This window comes from Protopterus annectens, chromosome 11.part0, assembly GCF_019279795.1.
Source record: "Protopterus annectens isolate FY-2018-M chromosome 11.part0, PAN1.0, whole genome shotgun sequence".
NCBI classification, from domain to species: domain Eukaryota; kingdom Metazoa; phylum Chordata; order Ceratodontiformes; family Protopteridae; genus Protopterus; species Protopterus annectens.
This window is the reverse complement of record NC_056745.1, coordinates 1101426418-1101445441: the sequence shown is the minus strand read 5'-3', so window position 1 is coordinate 1101445441 and position 19024 is coordinate 1101426418. Positions and strand designations below refer to the sequence as shown.

Sequence of the window (19024 nt, the reverse complement as noted above, 5' to 3'; positions counted from 1 at the left end):
GCCTCACACAAATGCAATACCTTTATTGAAGTTGAAACCAAGCAGGAAACAAGTAAAATGTCCCCTGGCCAGTCACACCTAGCACAATATAAGGTGTCATAACTCACTCAAGTCTAAAAATGCCTTTTTTGTATACTTCCAGTTCAACTCCTTATACATTTTTGGGGGTCTGGTTTCTTTAACTAAGTGACTTATTAGCTAGGAAATGAGTTATTAACAACATTACATTAAGCTTGTTAGTCAAGCATGTCCTAAGGTGGAGAAATTAATCTTTGTCACTTACTATTCATACTTTTATGTAAATGTTCATATTTTCATAACTTAAACACCTACATTGTATGGATGCATATGGTTGAAACACCAATGTGGGAGACAGGACAATTCACAGAAAATGCTGGTTTATATCACACTATACTGGAAATATTGGTAGTTTGCTAGTAATTATGACAATAAGCAATATTTCCATGTGTACTTAATAGTTCAGAAAAAACAAGTAACCCACCGACTGTTACATGACATTAGGTGAAACTTTAGATGTTGATGAAGAAAACTGTCTTTAATATTTGCACTTTAAGTTGCACATCTTGAGAGACATCCAGTAGTATATGTATTGCTAATTATATGATTAAACATATGTTTTCTTATCTCTGTAAATATCACACTAAACATGCGCTTACAGAGGAATTTATTGTTGTCATGTGAAAGCTTATGTCTAGTTAACAAAAATGTTCTAACTGTAGATGTAGAAGTTGCATAGTTTTCAAGATATGAAAATATGTTTGTGAAAGTATAGAAGAAATATAATTTGGAATTTGTATTATAATATATTACAGTATTACTGGAACAGACTATGAATGCACTATCAAAACTGTAAAGAATACCTTTTCCGGAGAACAATGCTATTTGTACAGTTGAAATAACTTTTATTGTTTACAAAATATTTATATTTGTTTATCTTATGCTTTTACATTTATTTTTTCAGAAAATGCTCTGGAATGTGAGATGTGTGTGTGTAGGCAGCTAAAGGTATGAAATTTTACATCACGTAGGTGTTAAGGAGTTAAGTAATTTACAGCACAAAATTCAAACAAGCTTCCCTCTACTACCACCAGAGATCAGAGCTAAACCTTACAGGCTCTTAGATCACAAAATGGACCTGAAGTGCAAGAAATAACCAGCTTGAGCAATAAAGCTGCCTAATGTGCAGCTGATGATCACATACAACAGTATATCAAACATCAGACACAACAAGAAGGCAGGAGTGCAGATCATTTACAGTTGTAAATGAAACTGTTGCATCATACCTGTGTAGGGTTGCCACAAGGCCAAAGTGGGACATGAGGGTGTGGCCAGCAGGACAGGATGCGTGACCAATATGACACTGGCCACACCCCCACCATGACATCACTAGAGGTGTTAAAGGAGATGCAGTATTACAGTTATGGGTACAACACTGTGACATTATTACAGCATACTGAAAACTCACAAACCATTTAAATGAAGTGAAGCATTACTGCAAAAAACACATTACTCAGTTGTAACAGTAAGTAAACTTTAAAGGAAAAAAATACACTCATTAAACAGACACTTGTTTATTTAAAAAAAGTAAAAAAAAATTCATAAACCAACCATGAGTATTCTGAAAGAAAACTAAAAATCTACATACCACACACAAGCTAAATGTGTATAATTCACTGTTTGTATTGCAAATTAAAACTAAAGCAAATAAAAACACAAAACTACATACGGCACACTAGTACTATATACTGCACACTGCACACTAGTACACTAAATCACTTTTTTTTTTAAAGTGTATTTTGAATTTGATTTTATGGCATGAAGAAGGGCTCAGTTTGATACAATATTTGAATAAAAGTCACTACATTTCATCCAGTAATTTATAATCATCATTAGTTTGGCTTTTAACAAGTCCACACTACATCGGTTTCGCACATCTGTCCATTTACTTTTCACCAAAGAAAAAATCTTTCTGCAAATGCATTTGATGTTGGCATAGATAATACCCTAGCAATTACCAGTCAGCTCAGGCCCTTTTCTGAAAAGCTTCAGCCACTTTTCTCCTGGGGTCAAGCTTGTGTTACATAACTGTTCAAGAAAGGGCCTAATTGCCAAGTAGTCCCTGAAAAGATGGTCTTCATCTACATCCTGCAGACTCAGGGCAGTGGTCACATTGAGTATGTCATTGAAAGCAAAGGGCTTGGTTAGAGATAATATAGACAGTCTACACAAGTAGTTGTTTTCAGTATAATCATACCACTGTTCTAATTTAGACAGCGTACACAAGTAGTTGTTTTCAGTATAATCATACCACTGTTCTAATTTAGACAGTGTACACAAGTAGTTGTTTTCAGTATAATCATACCACTGTTCTAATTTAGACAGCGTACACAAGTAGTTGTTTTCAGTATAATCATACCACTGTTCTAATTTAGACAGCGTACACAAGTAGTTGTTTTCAGTATAATCATACCACTGTTCTAATTTAGACAGTGTACACAAGTAGTTGTTTTCAGTATAATCATACCACTGTTCTAAGTACTTTACTGCTGTCTCTAAGAACACAGTGAAGTCTATTTTCAGTTTGTTAGCAGAAGTGCTGTCTAATGTGTTCATAAGTGCCCTAAGTTTCCATCCAAAGAAAGCACCTTCAGCTCTTGCCTGCAGTTTTTGCTTCCGAGAGACCATTACTCAAAATCTTTCCATGGCAGCAAGTGCTGATGTTTCTAATGTACTTCTATGTTCTTTGAAATCCACAAGAACAGCACTGACAACACATTGCAAATAGTACTGGGGCAGTGCAGGCAATGCATTCTCATCATGCTCATTAGCAGAAAAGTACTGCCATATCTGTCAGAGAGGGGGTCTCCTCTTCTCCCTGGGAGAGGAAATAGGACTGGAGAACTGGGAGATTTTTCACTGCTCTTTCAATGGCTGGCAGCATTGACATACACCTTGTTGGCACATGCCTTAACAGATTCTCAAGTCCCATGCCACAAAACTCAAAAAAGTCTTTCAAGTCTCTGGTTATTGTGGCAGAACCTGAGAAATGGCTGAAACATTTCATTACAAATACTTCCACATCATACAGTAGTTGTGTTGCAGCTTTTTGGCTGCATTGTGAATGATGTGGGCAACACAGTTAGCCTTCTGGAGTGTTGGGCACTTTTCTTTTAATCTGGTATACACACCAGATTTCTTCCCATAGTTTACACTGGCATTATCAGCCCCAAATGCTGAAATGCTGTTCCAGGGCTAGGAGTGCCTTTCCATAATGTTCAAAATTTGCTGTGATATAGCCTGTGCAGATTCATCAGGGTCTTCATAGAAGTCCAAAAGGGCATTCATCACCCTTTCTTCTTTAGAAAAATAACTTAAAACAAGTGGAAATAATTTTATGCTCCCCTTGTTGGAAGCATCCGATGAAATTGCAAATGAAATGCCTGGTTTTTGAATGTTATGCAGGAGGCATTCCAATGAGTGCAGTCCCAAATCATTTTCAACTATGGCTTCAGCCTTGGTTCTTCCACAAGATAGTTTCTTTGCAATGTCCGAGTCACTGTACAACTGGCTGACCAACTTTACTGCACAGTCCAAACTGTTATAGGAAATATTGTGCTTAAGAGCATGGAACACCTCAGAGGCTTCTGCTGCAATGATCCTAAGTTCTGGTTACTCAATGTTTGTGTTCCTTGCCCACTTTGTCATCAGGTGACAGGATTTTGCTTGAAGAATAGCAGTCTTATATTGTTCAGTTGCCTCATGTCATGCAACATAGTTTCTTCCACCGTGGTCACTAGAAATTCTTTCTTGCAGTACCTGCAGAATGCTTTTACATCACTGCATCTCTCGATCCAGTCGAATTCTGTTTTCCAAACATCCTGCCACTTGCACATTCTCTTGCTGCTGGTTGACTGTGATGAAGCTGCTGATCTCTTCATTCTTGAATCTGTACTTACCCAGATATACAACATATTTAGCAAAACTGTGTGAGGAGGGTGCAGTAACATATTGGTGCACAAATGGACTGGCTAGAGACACTGGCACACGAATGAACTGGCTAGAGACACTGGCACACAAAAGAACTAGCTAGAAACACTGGCACATGAAATCATTGGTTTGAAAAAGACTGGCACCTGGTAACAATCATAAAAACACTTGCATATGAAACATGAAGCAGTTGAACATTCTTTTTTGGTATAGATTCACTGAAGACCTGAGAATGAACTGGCCTTGGCTGTAGATGATTGCCACTGTTAAATGACGTCCCCAGTGACCCCATGTACAAAAATGGGCAAAAGGGGTTTTAGATGGATGAATACAGACACTGACACTTGAAAGAACTGGCTAAAAAAACACTGGCACTCAAAAGAACTGGCTAGAAAAACACTGGCATATGAAAGAACTGGCTTGAAAAACACTAGCATATGAAAGAACTGGCTTGAAAAACATCGGCATATGAAAGACGTGAGGAATGGAGCAGAAGAGAATTAACATTACAAACCATTTGAAAAAGGTAAAATAATAAATGAGGTAATGTAGGGGGCATTTTGGCCATTGAAAACTGACATTAACACAGCTTGTAGAAAACAAAATGCATTTTTACCGCCGAACATGTCTCTCACCCCTCAAGAAAATAAAGTTAAACACATTCTCACTGTACCAAAAAGCCACTCTAAAATGAATGAGAAGGCACAGTGGACACCATAGACCCGATTTACCTTTTGACCACAGCAGTTTGGAAAAGAAATAAATGTATAGCACTAATTTACATAGTACAATGATCAATTAACGAACAGACCCAACAGCAGCACTGGGCGTAATCTGATTATAATGAAAGCAGTACATTGTAAATTTATTGAAGACATCACTAAAAGCAAAATACAAACTTTGCTACTTATAAAAGCAAACTATCCTAAAACGATGACATGTTTTAGCACAATCCCAAATGCACTGCATTAACTTCTGATCATGCATCCACAAAAAAAAAGGAAAAAAGTACGTAAACATTTTACCTTTTAAAAGTACTTCTTGCATGAGCAGCTAAAATAAACTACAATGCACGGCAGACCCCTTTCACCTCAAAACATAGCAATTAGGAGAAATAAAAATAAGCTTTTAACAGCAATTTATTCAGCACAACGATGCAATAAACAGGTGCCGTAAAAGCAGAAAACCCCATATTTACATTACAAGCAAAGCAGGACATTTTAGCCTTATTAAAGGCAGCATAAAAATAAAATGCACACATTTACAACTATAAATTAAAACAATCTTGAAACAGCTTCAGCAAGTTGGCAACATGTACCTACTGGAATAATAAATGCGCTACATTACCTATTAACATTCCTCCTCAAAAGGTAGACATACCACATGCACATTGACTTCCAAGAACTAACAGGAAAAATTACCCAAACAGTATATCCTAACTTCTTGAAAACAGCATTAAATTCCACACATTTCCACACAAAAAAGTGCAAACTATACTCAAACATTTTCTATCTGTAAACAGAAAGTACCCTGAAAGAGCTACGACAATAGAAAAATATCACATTATATTTATCTTTAAGACTGCCCCCACCATAAATAAACAAAACTTCTATACACACGTTTCAGGCTTTAAAAAGTAACGCTTCCAAATCATACCCCAACAACCACAACAATTATAATTACATATACATACACACACAGTTTTTATACCTTTAAAAACTACTACTTGAAAATCTCAAGAAACGCTGCACAGATGTAAATACTGCATACTGCACCCCCATTTACCTCTATATATTAAAAACTTAAATTTAAATAAAGCACAATATTCCCATTTTAAACTACTACACGGAAATCTCAAAATTACCACTGCACGGATTTAAATACTGCATACTGCACCCCCATTTACCTCTAAACATTAAAAACTTAAGTTTAAATAAAGCACAATATTCCCATTTTAAATAACTAGAGCCACAAAATACTATGTACTTACCACTATCACAATATTCGCTGGGCTAGCTGTCTTCCTTTCTGCTGGAATGGCTGGCTGGATGACTGGCTCCCTGCCTGCTGGACTGTCTGGCTGGCTAGCAAGCTTCCTACCTGCTGGACTGGCTGGCTAGCAGACTCCCTACCTGCTGGCCTGGCTGGCTAGCTAGCAGGCACCCTACCTGCTGGACTGGCTGGCTGGCTAGCAAGCTCTCTACCTGCTAGACTGGCTGGCTGGCTAGCAGGCTCCCTAGCTGTCTGGCTTCCTGGCTGGCTGGCTGGCTTGCTACCTTGCTGGCTGGCTTCCTGGCTTTTTGCTGGCTGGCAAAAAATTCACAGTCCTTGACCTTTAATCAAATTAGCAGCTGTAGAAGCGCTAATACAACACTGCTCTACAGCTGCAACCTTTGTAAGTCTTTTCCAAGTGGAATCCCTGCCCCCCCTTGAATCCTTGCAGCCAATTGCTGCATGATTTACACCACCTGGACCTAACAGGGAATATCTCTGCCTGCAGGTCTGGGTTGGTGATGTAACTGCATTGCCGTGGAAAAAACGGAAGTGTTTTTGGCATTTCCACGGCAATTCAGCACGTATTGCAAAATGGGAGTTTTAAAGTCCCACTGCTTGATAGTGTAGGCAACAGGATGACAAGACTCAACCTGTGTGTGTCCCACTGACAACGGGGTGGGTGGTAACTGTATACCTGTGTTCCATTGCCTTTGTGAAGTCCAATCAACTCATTTAACCAGGCAGTGCTCCATGGTGATTGGAATATTGGGCTGGGCTTCTCAGTGGTCTGCTGGACCACATCCTAGTAGCTACCTATGAACCTATTAGCTTGCATGTGCTAACTCTACAGCTGCACAATGCTGGGATAAGGCCAAACACCTTGAGAGGGTGAAACTCACCTCAAAAGGGGTCGCAATTTATTTTGATGCCTCCTTACTCTTCAGGGCTGAGGGAAAAATCGCAAAGTACCAACAGCATATAGCTTACTTTTTTAACAAGCCAGCCATGGTGGTCATGCCTTTCACTTGCCATGCATGTTATTGGTCTGGTATTGATGTTATTGACACCATCCATCTATACAATGATGTAACAGTGTGCAGTCTGCTCCATGTAATATGAATAAGGGCTACTGAAAAAAAAGGCTAGCCATACCTACATCTAATTTTTTTTTTTTTTTGGACTTCAGGATAAAAATGTAATCATATTGTAATAGGTGGAATATAAATTGTTACACTGCAAGCCTGGACATGAAACACAAATATCACTTGTAAAAGGAACAATCTAGCCCAAAAGTTGGAAATGTGAATGAGACACAGAGACTGTCTAAAAGAGACAGACAAGATGGCTTTTTCTTCCTGTTTTGTTTCAGTGTGGTACTACTAAAGCTATGTGGTATTGTGCTTGTGTGTAAAATTTAAGTTACACAAGAGTCTGTTCAAATGTCAGTAGCTGTACATACTACCGGTGATATAGATATTTACCATTTTGCTGATGATTTGATGGTAATTTATTTTTAATACAGTGCTGGAGTGGGAAGAACGGGCACATTCATAGCTTTGGACCGATTGCAACAGCATCTGAAAGACCACGAGTTTGTCGACATCTTAGGTCTGGTGGCTGAACTACGCTCCTACAGGATGTGCATGGTACAGACAGAGGTATAGGTCTCTTTTCTAATTTAAGATATTATTGTTGTTTTTATCCTTTGCTATAGTATATGAAGCAGACAGGAGGTTTGGCATAATGGTTAAGGTATTCACCTCATAGGAACAAGATACAGGGTTGTGTTCTGACCTTGGGATATTGGTTATGGTTAAAATGGCCTTCAGGGCACTTAGCCTAGTACTTACCTATGATACAGCAGAAACTTATGAATCCTATGCTCAGCTAACACTAAACAAATTGATAACTTTGTAGTGGAGTAAATTAGCCAGTGATCCAGATGCTGTATTCCCCATTTCTTTACATTTTCATATACCCAAAGGCACTGTAGATATAATATACATTTTCTAATCTGTACATTATTTTGGCAGAAAAAAAGACATGGTATAGTGGCTTGGACTGTAAAGCAAGTGCTTTTCTAAATGTTATTTTTCAAACTCTTTGCTGCACTAAATATATCTGTGTACTTATTCTGTCTTAGAAAATTATCTTTACTTCAGCATTCAAAGCAGCATTGTGTTGTACATGATAAGCAGAAATATTGCTATCCACACTGTCACTGCCTTGATATCCCATGCAGTGTCTCTCTTATTGGACTTTATGGTCTCTTGTTGACCTCTCCCTTACTACTTCTTCTTCTTTCAGCTGTTCCTGTTAGGGGTCGCCACAGTGGATCATCTGTTTCCATTTCTTCCTGTCTTCTGTATCTTCACTGACTACTACACACAAGCATGCTTACACCTCTGCAGCTCACTACAAAATGGCACTCTTGCTTGCATGTGCTCAGCATGTGTATGCACATGCCTGCTAACTGGAAAGCTTCTTAAATGTACATCACACACTCTGATCTACATCCTCCATCTATACTGAGGTGCCTTGCAATGATAATGATATTTGAATAGGCAGCAAATTATACAGACAATAATGAATAAAACAACATTCATGTCCAGGTTGCTGTGTATCAGGAACAAGGTCTGGAAATGCAACCTGATCTTGTAATGTAGCAGTTAGGACTGGGTTTAGCAACAGGGACAGTCACTGGTGAGTGATCTGCTTCTGGGCTCTCTCAGGAACATGGATATCAACTAGAATGTCCTCTGGAACTGGAACATTGAATAAGTCACTCTGAGAACTAGATTCTTTATCACAGGCAAGATGCTGCAATACTGGCTTAGACACTGGTACAAAATGTTTCCAATTCTGCCTACTATTCCTTGCGATTCCATATGATCTTGACTCTTAACACAAACTTTTCACAAATCCAGTCCCAGCAAACCTTTTGCTGTCTGCATCCTCACTATCTCCCCTTCTTGTAATGGATTGAGCGGTTTGCTGGTCTTATCATAATAGGACGTCTGGGACAAATGCTTTTTCAGGAGTTGAGCTTTCAATACTTTGCTGTTCTTAGCACATGGAACCAACAAATTATGACTGCTTGGTAGTGTGGTTCTGGTTTGTCTCGACATAAGTCTCTGAGCAGGTGAACCAAAATGATTACCATAAGGAATGTTTCTGAGATTCAGGAGATTTAGAAAAACATTGGCATTGTCTCATTTCAATTTCTCTAACAGCTGTTTTGCACTTTGAACTGCACGTTCTGCCAAAGCATTTGATTGTGGGTACTTAGGACTACCTGTAACATGAACAAAGTCCCACGCTTCAGCAAATCTCTTGAACTGCTGAATTGTAAACTGTGCACCATTACCAGAAATAACATTGTGCTGACTACCAGGGACAGAAAAATGTCTCTTCAACTTCATAATGACAGTATTGGACATGAGATTAGGAAGCAGGTCAGTCTCGAACCAGTTTGAATGAGAGTCTACTAATACCAAGTAATGTTGATCCTTCCACTCAAAAATGGTTGTAGCTACTGTTACCCAAGGTAATTCAGGAATCTGGTTTAGATGAAGTGGTTCTTTCTGTTAATGTGGCTTAGTACTATTACAAACAGAACAAAATGAAAGTACTTTGTCAATGTCTTTTGACATGGAAGGCCAAAATACTAGTCCTCTCACACTTCTTTTGGTAGAATCAGTTCCTGGGTGGCCACATTGCAAGATCTTAATATATTCTTGTTCCAAGGATTTTGGAACAGTCACTTTTGGACCTTTCATGATGATACCATTGTCAGACAAAATGTCATCTCTGTACGGAAAATACTGTTGCACTTATAGTAGTAAACAAGATTGCTTAGAAGGCCATCCTTGACTGATAAAGTGATTGAGCTTCTGGAGAACTGGATCTGAAGCTGTATGATGTCTAAGCATATCAAGATGTGTGGAAGAAAAATGTCTCAATTCCATGACTTTAAAATCAGGTTTCTCATTGTCATGCTGTTCAGTGTTTTTTCTGGGCAATCTGCATAAAATATCAGCAAGACAAAAAAGTTTGCCTTTTGAGTAAACCAAAAGAAAATTGTACTTTTGCAATTTCAACATCATGCATTGCAATCTCATAGGCTTTTTCAAACTAGTGACTAAAGGTTGGTGATCTGTCTCAATTTGAATAGGTTGGCCATAAATATAATCATGAAACTTTGAACACGCAAACACAATTGCTAAAAGCTCATTCTTTATTTGAGCTTATTGCATCTCAGCTTGGGTTAGAGTTCTGGACACATAGGCTACAGGTCTACCCGCTTGAAGAATGACTGCACCAAGACCGAATGTCAAAGCATCACAAGAAAGAGCTACTGGTTTGTGAACATCATAATAACTTAAAGTAGGTGGACTGGCAATTCTCTATTTCAGGAAATCAAATGCTCTTCGGTGTTGTTCTGACCAGGACCAGGTTACATCATTGTGTGTCACCTCTCTTAGCAGTGCTGAAAGTTAGCTCAAGTCTGGAATTAACTTGCCTAGATGGTTAACCATGCCAAGAAAATATTATAGGCTTTGGACGTTGTCTGGAGCTAGCATCTCAAGAATTGCAGTTTGCGTGAAAGGATCTGGTCGTAAGCCTGAACTAGTAAACAAATGACCAGCATAAGTAACTTCTTGTAGCCTGAATTTGCATTTCTGAAGATTCAGCTTAAGAGTCACCAAATGAGCACATTCTAGAACTATCCTGAGATTTCTATCATGTTTGATTTCACCATTGCCTCCTACCAGAATGTCATCAACTATAATAGACATGGATAGCCAGAAAAAATGTATTCCATTGCACGCTGAAACTTCACTGACAGGATTTATTCCAAATGACATTCTCAAAAATCTGTACCTGCCAAAAGGTGTACTGAAAGTGGTTAGCAATGAAGATTTTTGGTCAAACAAAATTTGCCAAAATGAACTTTTTGCATCTAAGACAGAAAAAAAATGGCATTTGGCATGACAGCAGCAACTTCTTCGACTGTACGCATCAGATTCATAGGGTCATAGGTAGGTACTAGGCTATCGGCCCAAGGGCCTAAGTAAGCCTAGCCAACAAGGTTTCCTGGCTTACGCCACCCAAGAAGGTTAATTCCTGTGCCCCTGTTGAGCAGAGCCACAGAAGTGATCCCCAGGGTGTATTTTCTATTTCCCATCCACTCATCAAGATTTTTCTTGAAGAGTGCTAATGAGGAACTTTGCTTGACATAGATGGGTAGCTTGTTCCAGAGTATAGGAAGTATCTGGGACAGGAATCTATCCCTCCAGCATGTCCTGTTTATTGTGGTGACAAGGTTTAGGTCCCTAGAGCGTGTAGCTCAGAGGGATTGGGATTTCTTAAGGTGTAGCATGTCCAACAGCTCTGGGTTTAACATAGCTTTATATGTTAGGCAGAGATCTCCTCAGAGTAGGCGATATGCTACAGAGTAAAGCTGGAGTTTTTTGAGATGGTTAGTGTAGGGCATCTGTTTGAGGCCAGTAATCCTCTTTGTGAGGTACTTCTGTGGCCTTTCCAGCTGCTGCAGATGTCTTGTGAGGTACATTCCAAAAGGGACGTTGTACTCTGTAATGGGTCTGAGTGCCGAGTAGAGGGGAACAATGACCTCTTTTTTCCTGGATGAGAACCCTTTTGTGATGAGGTGTGCCACATAGAAGGATTTCCTGACTACTGTGGTGATGTGATTATTAAACAAGAGACTACTGTCTACCTGTGTCCCAAGGTCTCTTATCACACATTCAACATTAAGTAGACTGCTGTTTATGTGATAGTTCATGGGTACAGAGTTTTTACCAAAGGGGATGACAATACACTTTCTGGCATTGAGCTTGAAGCCATGCCTCTGACACCAGGCATCTGTCTCAGTTAGGCCCTTCTTTAGGATGTCCACATCATATGGGGACTCGACTATGGCTCCTAGTTTGCAGTCATCTGTGAACATCGTTAGCCAGAGGCCTTCTGTGTTAGCCTGTACTTCAGAGAAGTAGATACCAAACAGGAGAGGTCCGAGGACTGAACCATGTGGTACTCCACTTGTCACTGGTTTGAAGTCAGATTTGGAGTCTGCAACTTTTACAATGTGTGTACTGTCAGTGAGCCAGTTGGAAACCCATCTTGTGACGTAGGGATTTATACCTAGTTTAGTGAGTTTAGCTATAATTCCAGAATGGGGGATGGTGTCAAAAGACTTGGTGAGGTCAAGATAGGCTGTGTGAACCACCTTACCCTCATCTACGGCTTTGGTGACCGCCTCAAAGAAGTCGATCAGGTTCAGAAGGCATGATCTGCCTTTCACAAACCCGAACTGGGTGGGGTCCAGGGTTTGGAGGTTACCAATGTCTTCGTTTATGAGTTCCATGATGATATGTTCCATGGCCTTGCAGACCAGGCTTGTCAGGCTAATAGAGTGATAGTTCCCAGGATCAGTGGTGGCTCCCCCTTTGTGAGATAACTGTTGCTGTGCGCCATTCAGTGGGCACAAAGCCTGACATGAGACTATGATTGAACATGGTGCTTATGTGGGGAGACAGTTCATTCTGAAGTTTGTGTAAAACGCAGCCTGGGATGTTGTCCGGTCTCATGGATGGTGTGTTTTTGGTTTTAGAGAGTGCAGCTTTTACCTGCATAGATGTGATTACAGGGACTCTGCATTCTTCCTGTATAGATATGAGCCCTTTAGGGGGTGAGAGGGGGTTAAAGTTAGCACTGAACCTATCTGCCAGGATGTTGGCAATATCAGTTGGTTCTGTAATTTTCGTGCCATTGTGCTGTAACTCAGAGCAGATCTGGGTGTTGCCATTGAGATTCTTGACATAGCTATAGAATGCTTTGTGGTTGTCCTTAGAATCAGTGGCAATTTTGTTGTTGTTGCTAGCTTTGGAGGATCTTATAAGGGATTTCAGCTTCTTACTGAGGCTGACCAGGCAGCTCCTCCACTCATGGGATTTTACTCTCTTTTGCAACAGTTTCTTCCTTCTGTTGTAGAGTTTGTTTATGGCAGGGGACCACCAGATTGGCTTCCTTTTTTTGGAGGATAGCATCTTGATTCTGTTTGGGATAGCATGATCCATGCACTCGTGTAAGTGCTTATAGAGTGCATTTGTGTAGGATTCAGCAGTTGTAACTGTATTGTCCAGCTGCATGGGTGTCATGAAGTTCACCATTTCTGTCTTAAGAAGCATGAAGTTGGCTTTGGAGAAGTTTTTTACCATGGTTTCCTTAATGGTGGGTGGTGGTGGAATGTGGATATCTTGGGTAATTAGCTTATGGTCGGATCTGACCAACGAGGAGTTGATTTCAGGTGTGGACCACCGATCACTCATGTTGGTAATAACTAGGTCTAGGATATTGTTGCCCCTGGTGGGGGTGTGGATAAGTTGATCCAGGGCATTGGAATTTATGAATTCCAGAAAGCGTTGAGCAAAGGAGTTGGTACATGAGTAGTTTTCCCAGTTAATGGTGGGGTAGTTGAAATCACCCATTATTAGGGTGTTTGGTTGAACCTTAATATTTTCCAGTATATCAAGAAAAGAGGAGTGGGAATCCTGGGGCATGGTGGGGGATCTGTAACAAGCTACAATTTGGATTGCAGTTTTGCCCAGAGTTAGTTGCACTTGGATAACCTCAGATGCATTATGCTGCACAACTAGCCTGGAGGTGTGGATATCCTTATGAATATGGACATACCTCCGCCTTTGGTATTCTGGTCCAGGTTAGATGGCCAAAAAGTGTGTCATGAGTTATAGCCTGATAATGCAGAGATGCTTTCTAGATCCTTGAACCAGATCTCAGTCACTGCACAGATATCGATGTTCTCCATTTTAAGGAGTGCCTCGAGTGAGTGCATTTTGAGATTTAGATTTCTAACACTGAGTAGCATTACCCTCAGTTTTTGCTTGCCTGTTCCTGTTACAGTGGTGAATTTGTCATTTGAACTTTACCTAAAAAAGGCACTTTAGGGGCGGCAAGAACCTTAGCCAGTATTCGGAATCCCAGGGGAGACAGATGCAGGCCATCTCTGGCAAAACATCGTGGTCTGTCAACCATGTCATCCTAGGCAGAGAGATACTGGATCCCCTTAGAATGACACCAGAAGCTTAGCCAATTGTTGAAGTCAATCATTTTCTCCTTGTACTGCAGTATCATTCTGAGCGATGGCAGGATGCTGCTCAGGGTTAGGGTCATACCTGTCTGGGTTTCAAGATCTGAGGGCTCTTCCATGTCTCTTTTCATGTAGTCCAGGGAAGTATGTCTCAGGTCGTTCACACCAACGTGGACAATGACAGAGTCATATTTTTACTTGTTGTGGAGTGACCTGAATGCGTGGGTTATGTGGTGGATCCTGGCACCCGACAGGTAGCTGACAGTAACCTTCTCCTTGTTTAGCCTGGTGAGTGGGACATCAGTGTGCCTGACTATAGAGTCACCTTTGATTAGTGTGTTGGGTACATTGGTTTGCCTTATGGGCTGTGGTTTATTGGCACACTGAGTCTGTGGGCTATTTGTCATTTGGGTTGTATTGAGGGGTGGAGGTTGCTTGTATTTCTGCTTTGGAGGTCTCTGTTGCTTGAGCAGATTATTATTGAGAGCCTCTGCAAATGTTTTTGTGTTTCTATATGTGGATTTTGGTGGTGTAGGTTTAGTGGGGACTATGTGATGTGCGTGGTGTGGTGCAAGTGTTTACCTTCTCCTTTTGACTGTCAAGTGCAGTCTTGGTTGTAGAGAGCTTTACCTACAATTTGGCTAGGTAAGTGCATCTCTCACAGGTTGTGGTGTTGGGTGATAGGAGGAGAGGGTTGTCTGTGTACATGAGGCAATTGCTACATTGCCTGAAGATGCCCAGATTCATCAGATAGACAGGAGAGAACACTGGGAGCTGACCCATGGACATGCCTGAATAAAAAACTACTTTCCTCTAGAGAAGTGAATAAAGTGAGTATAAGAGCTGTTTTTCTCTAAGCAAGTGAGGAAAGTAAGTACAAAAACTGTTTTCCTCTAAGTAAAAAGGAAGGTAGTCATTTGTAGCTTATTTAGTGCTAACAATAAGTTCTGAACAAGTGATGAGCATGAATAAGCAAATTCAAGTGCTAAAACTAATAATCTGTACCTGGATCTTTTGGTAGATAGGCTACCTAGTGCTTACCACTCCCACTGATAAGCTACAATGCTTCCCTCCAACACAGAAAGGCTTGGGGCTTCAGAAGCTTGCAAACAGTCCTGGATACAGCAAATCTGTATCTGGACTAGACTAGTTACAGGAAAGGTGGGAAACAAACGCAAGCGTGGGCTTTTAAACCAGAAAGTTGAAAGAGATGTAAAAACTGCCCAAATGGCCAATAAACTACAATTTCTAGGCCAGACACCACTCTTGTGGTAGATATGCTACCTAGTGCTTATCACTCCCACTGATAAGCTAGAAGGCTTCCCTCCAACACAGAAAGGCTTGGGGGGCTCAGAAGCTTACAAGCAGTGCTGGATACAGTAAATCTGTCTGGACTAGCCTAGTTACAGGAAAGATGGGAAACAAGCACAAATGTGGGCTTTTAAACCAGTAAGTTGAAAGACATGGAAAAACTGTCAAATGGCCAATAAACTACAACTTCTGGGCCAGAAACCACTCTTGTGGTAGATATACTACCTAGTGCTTACCACTCCCACTGATAAGCTAGAAGGCTTCCCTCCAACACAGAAAGGCTTGGGGCTGCTCAGACGCTTACAAACAGTGATGGATACAGCAAATCTGTCCGGACTAGCCTAGTTACAGGAAAGGAGGGAAACGAGCGCAAACACGGGCTTTTAAACCAGAAGGTTGAAAGAGATGGAAAAACTGCCCAATCAGCCAATAAACTACAATTTCTGGGCCAGAAACCACTCTTGTGGTAGATAGGCTACCTAATGCTTACTACTCCCACTGATAAGCTAGAAGGCTTCCCTCCAACATAGAAAGGCTTGGGGGGCTCAGAAGCTTACAAACATTCCTGGATACAGTAAATCTGTATCTGGACTAGACTAGTTACAGGAAAGATGGGAAACAAGCACAAATGAAACAAGCACAAATGCAGGCTTTTAAACCAGAAAGTTGAAGAGGTGGAAAAACTACCCAAACGACCAATAAACTACAATTTCTGGGCCAGAAACCCCTCTTGAGGTAGATAGGCTACCTAGTGCTTACCACTCCCACTGATAAGCTAGAAGGCTTCCCCCAACACAGAAAGGCTTTGGGGGCTCAGAAGCTTACAAACAGTACTGGTTAGAGCAAATTTGTATCTGGACTAAACTAGTTACAGGAAAGGCAGGAAACAAGCTTAGGATTTTTTTTTTTGGAAAGTGGAAAGGGGGAAAGGAGAAACAGAAGATAATTCAAAATTAAGGACCTAAGTGGCTTGCCCTTCACAAACATTCTCTCTGTATTAGGTAGAATGAGCTAGTGACACTAGACTGGAATAGAGTTGGGATAGAGCTGAACAGATGGGACTGGTAGGAGTATCTGAAGTCAAAATATGATCTCACTGTACTCAGTTGAATGAGCAAATGAGATAAGCCCAGGAGGAGTGTACAAACACAAATTTACAGGAGGGGTGGGAAATTCCAAAGCCACCAAGATTAATACCACAACAAGAACAAGGAGGGTGGGTGGGAAACTAACTGCAGAGTCAGAGAGAGACCACAGTATTCTATGAAACAATTAAGTAGAAAAATAAATGAATACAGAGAGACACAGACCAATGAAACAATTAAATGCACAGAAAAATAAAATAAAATGCAGTAGAATCTTTAACACTGCAAGTTTGTACTTAACTCAGGTAGTAATACAGTTGATTGTAGGTATGTAGCAGAAGCCAAACAACTCAGAAATTGAGCAGTAATAAATTCAAAGAATGTGACTAACTCTTATAAATACACAGGAACCCTCTAGGCTAAGATTTTAACACTGAATATCAATGAAGTGAAACACAATAGCCCCTTTTGATGAGGTGGTTTTAGTTTTGTTCAAGTCTCTTGGATCAGTACATATTCTGATATCATCTGAGATTTTCTTATGAGCTACCACCATGGAGGATACCCATTCAGTTGGTTCTTCTACTGGACAAATTACTCCTTCCTGCATCATTCTGTCTATCTCAGCTTTGACTCTGTCCTGCATTGCTACTGTAACTTTCTGTGCTCATCTGATGACTGGGCTGAGTTCAGGGTCTAGTTTCACAAAGTACACAACTGGGAGTTTGCCTAACCTGTCTTCAAAAAGATCAGCATAGGTAGAAAAAATAGTCCGACCAAAATTGGAGCTGTTATTTTTCAAGCTTACATGGTGGACTTCCTTATTAAATGAAAGCAGTCACATTTTCAAACTGTCTCTGAGGCCTTACAATGAGTGTACATGCCTTTTGACTACGTAAAACTGCAAGTCATAGCTTTTTCCAGCAGAGTAACATGAAAGCACTACTGAGCCTTCAATTTGAATTTCTTCACCACCAAGCACAGACACACCATCAGCATAAAAAATAGGATCACAGCTTTCTAGTTGATCAACCTGCGTCTTTGAATGTTCTCTTTTAATAAAAGAAAGGACCTCTTTTAATTTACAAAACCTTTGGAAATTATTCCACTTTTTACATTTGTGGCACTGCTGGCCAAAAGCTAAGCACTTTTCTCTTTTAGGTTAATGATTACCTCCAAAATTACAGCAGCTGACTATGAGGCTATGTGGGAGCACATTTTTTAACTTTGCTGACTCACCCTTGTGCTTCACTGAGCATGTCCGCTTAGCATGCTTTGGAGTTTACTAAAAAGGCTCTGGGTTTCACTGAAGCTGCCACACCCTTAGGCCTGTATTTTTTAACCATGTGCTGCATACTGTCAACATTAGCACTGGAAGGCACTGGAAGAATACATTTTTCATTTGTAAGCAGGTTTGTATGCTTTTCTGTTAGCTCATTTATTTGACAAATCTCTATGGCCTTATTCAAAGTTAAATCCCTGTCTCGAAGCAAAATCTTTCTCATTGCATCATCTTTAAAACCACACATAAACCTGTCTTTTATCAACTCATCCCTTAAATTCTGCATGTTTTAGCCTTGTTTCTCAAGTCAATTATATATGCTGCAAACGTTTCACAAGGCTTTTGATCGCTTGTATAGAATATGTGCCTTTCCGTTGTAATATTCGTTTGGGATTACACATTTCTCTGAATTTATGTTTTAAGCACTCTGGGTCTTCCCTTGTTTCAGCCAGAACCACTATATGGCAGTTTTCCCCCTCCCCTGCATACACAGCAGGTGCATACACAAATGAATGCTCCCTTTCAATGGCTTCTGAACCAGCTAAATTAAGCAGAATAGATGTCTTTGTATGTGCATCTTTGTCAGAAAATGCAGCCTATATGAAGAAATCATACTCTTGTTCAAACACACTCCAATTTTCTGCAATATTACTATCAAATACAAGTGGGGCAGATCTGTGAAATTCTTCTGGCATGCCAACAAATTATGCTTGAACACAGTGCAAATATCGCCCTTGTAATTATGTATGAGCATGCACTCACACCAGTTACATGTAACAACATTCAAATGCACAATAAACTCTTCAAAAGACTGTACTTTACGAAATATTCTTTGAAATGGCTGTACGTTATGAAATAACTGTACTGTAATACTGCACAAACTCGTAAACACTTTGTACACTTTGGATATTTCGAATAGCTTTAATTAATGCAAAAAAATTGCACATAGTGAAAAAATCCGATAGGTCTCCTTGTTTTATACATTTTATGCAATTCGGATAGTGTTTCAAACATTTTCATAACTATTTTGCAGTTTTGGACATTTCTTTTAACTAGACATTTGTTTTGAGCTTCCTGAGTGCTTCATTCTATATTCATTGAGTAAAAAATCATTTAAGTGAGTTTTAGTACCGGGAATTCATTTCTGACCTATCTGCAAGTCGTTTGAGCAAGGGAGATGATCTGCTTCTGTATAGTCCTCCAACTTTAACT

At 40.0% G+C, this 19024-nt stretch overlaps 1 protein-coding gene across 4 annotated transcripts in view; it reads left to right on the top strand.

Moving 5' to 3' along the window:
• The window catches only part of PTPRO (protein tyrosine phosphatase receptor type O), a 1723724-nt gene that overhangs the window by 1653238 nt on the left and 51462 nt on the right, over window positions 1-19024 (top strand). For all 4 annotated transcript variants that reach the window (XM_044088440.1, XM_044088442.1, XM_044088441.1 and 1 more), the window contains one exon: window positions 7526-7661. In XM_044088440.1, coding sequence (XP_043944375.1) covers window positions 7526-7661 — 136 coding nt within the window. The remainder of the gene's footprint in view (window positions 1-7525; window positions 7662-19024) is intronic.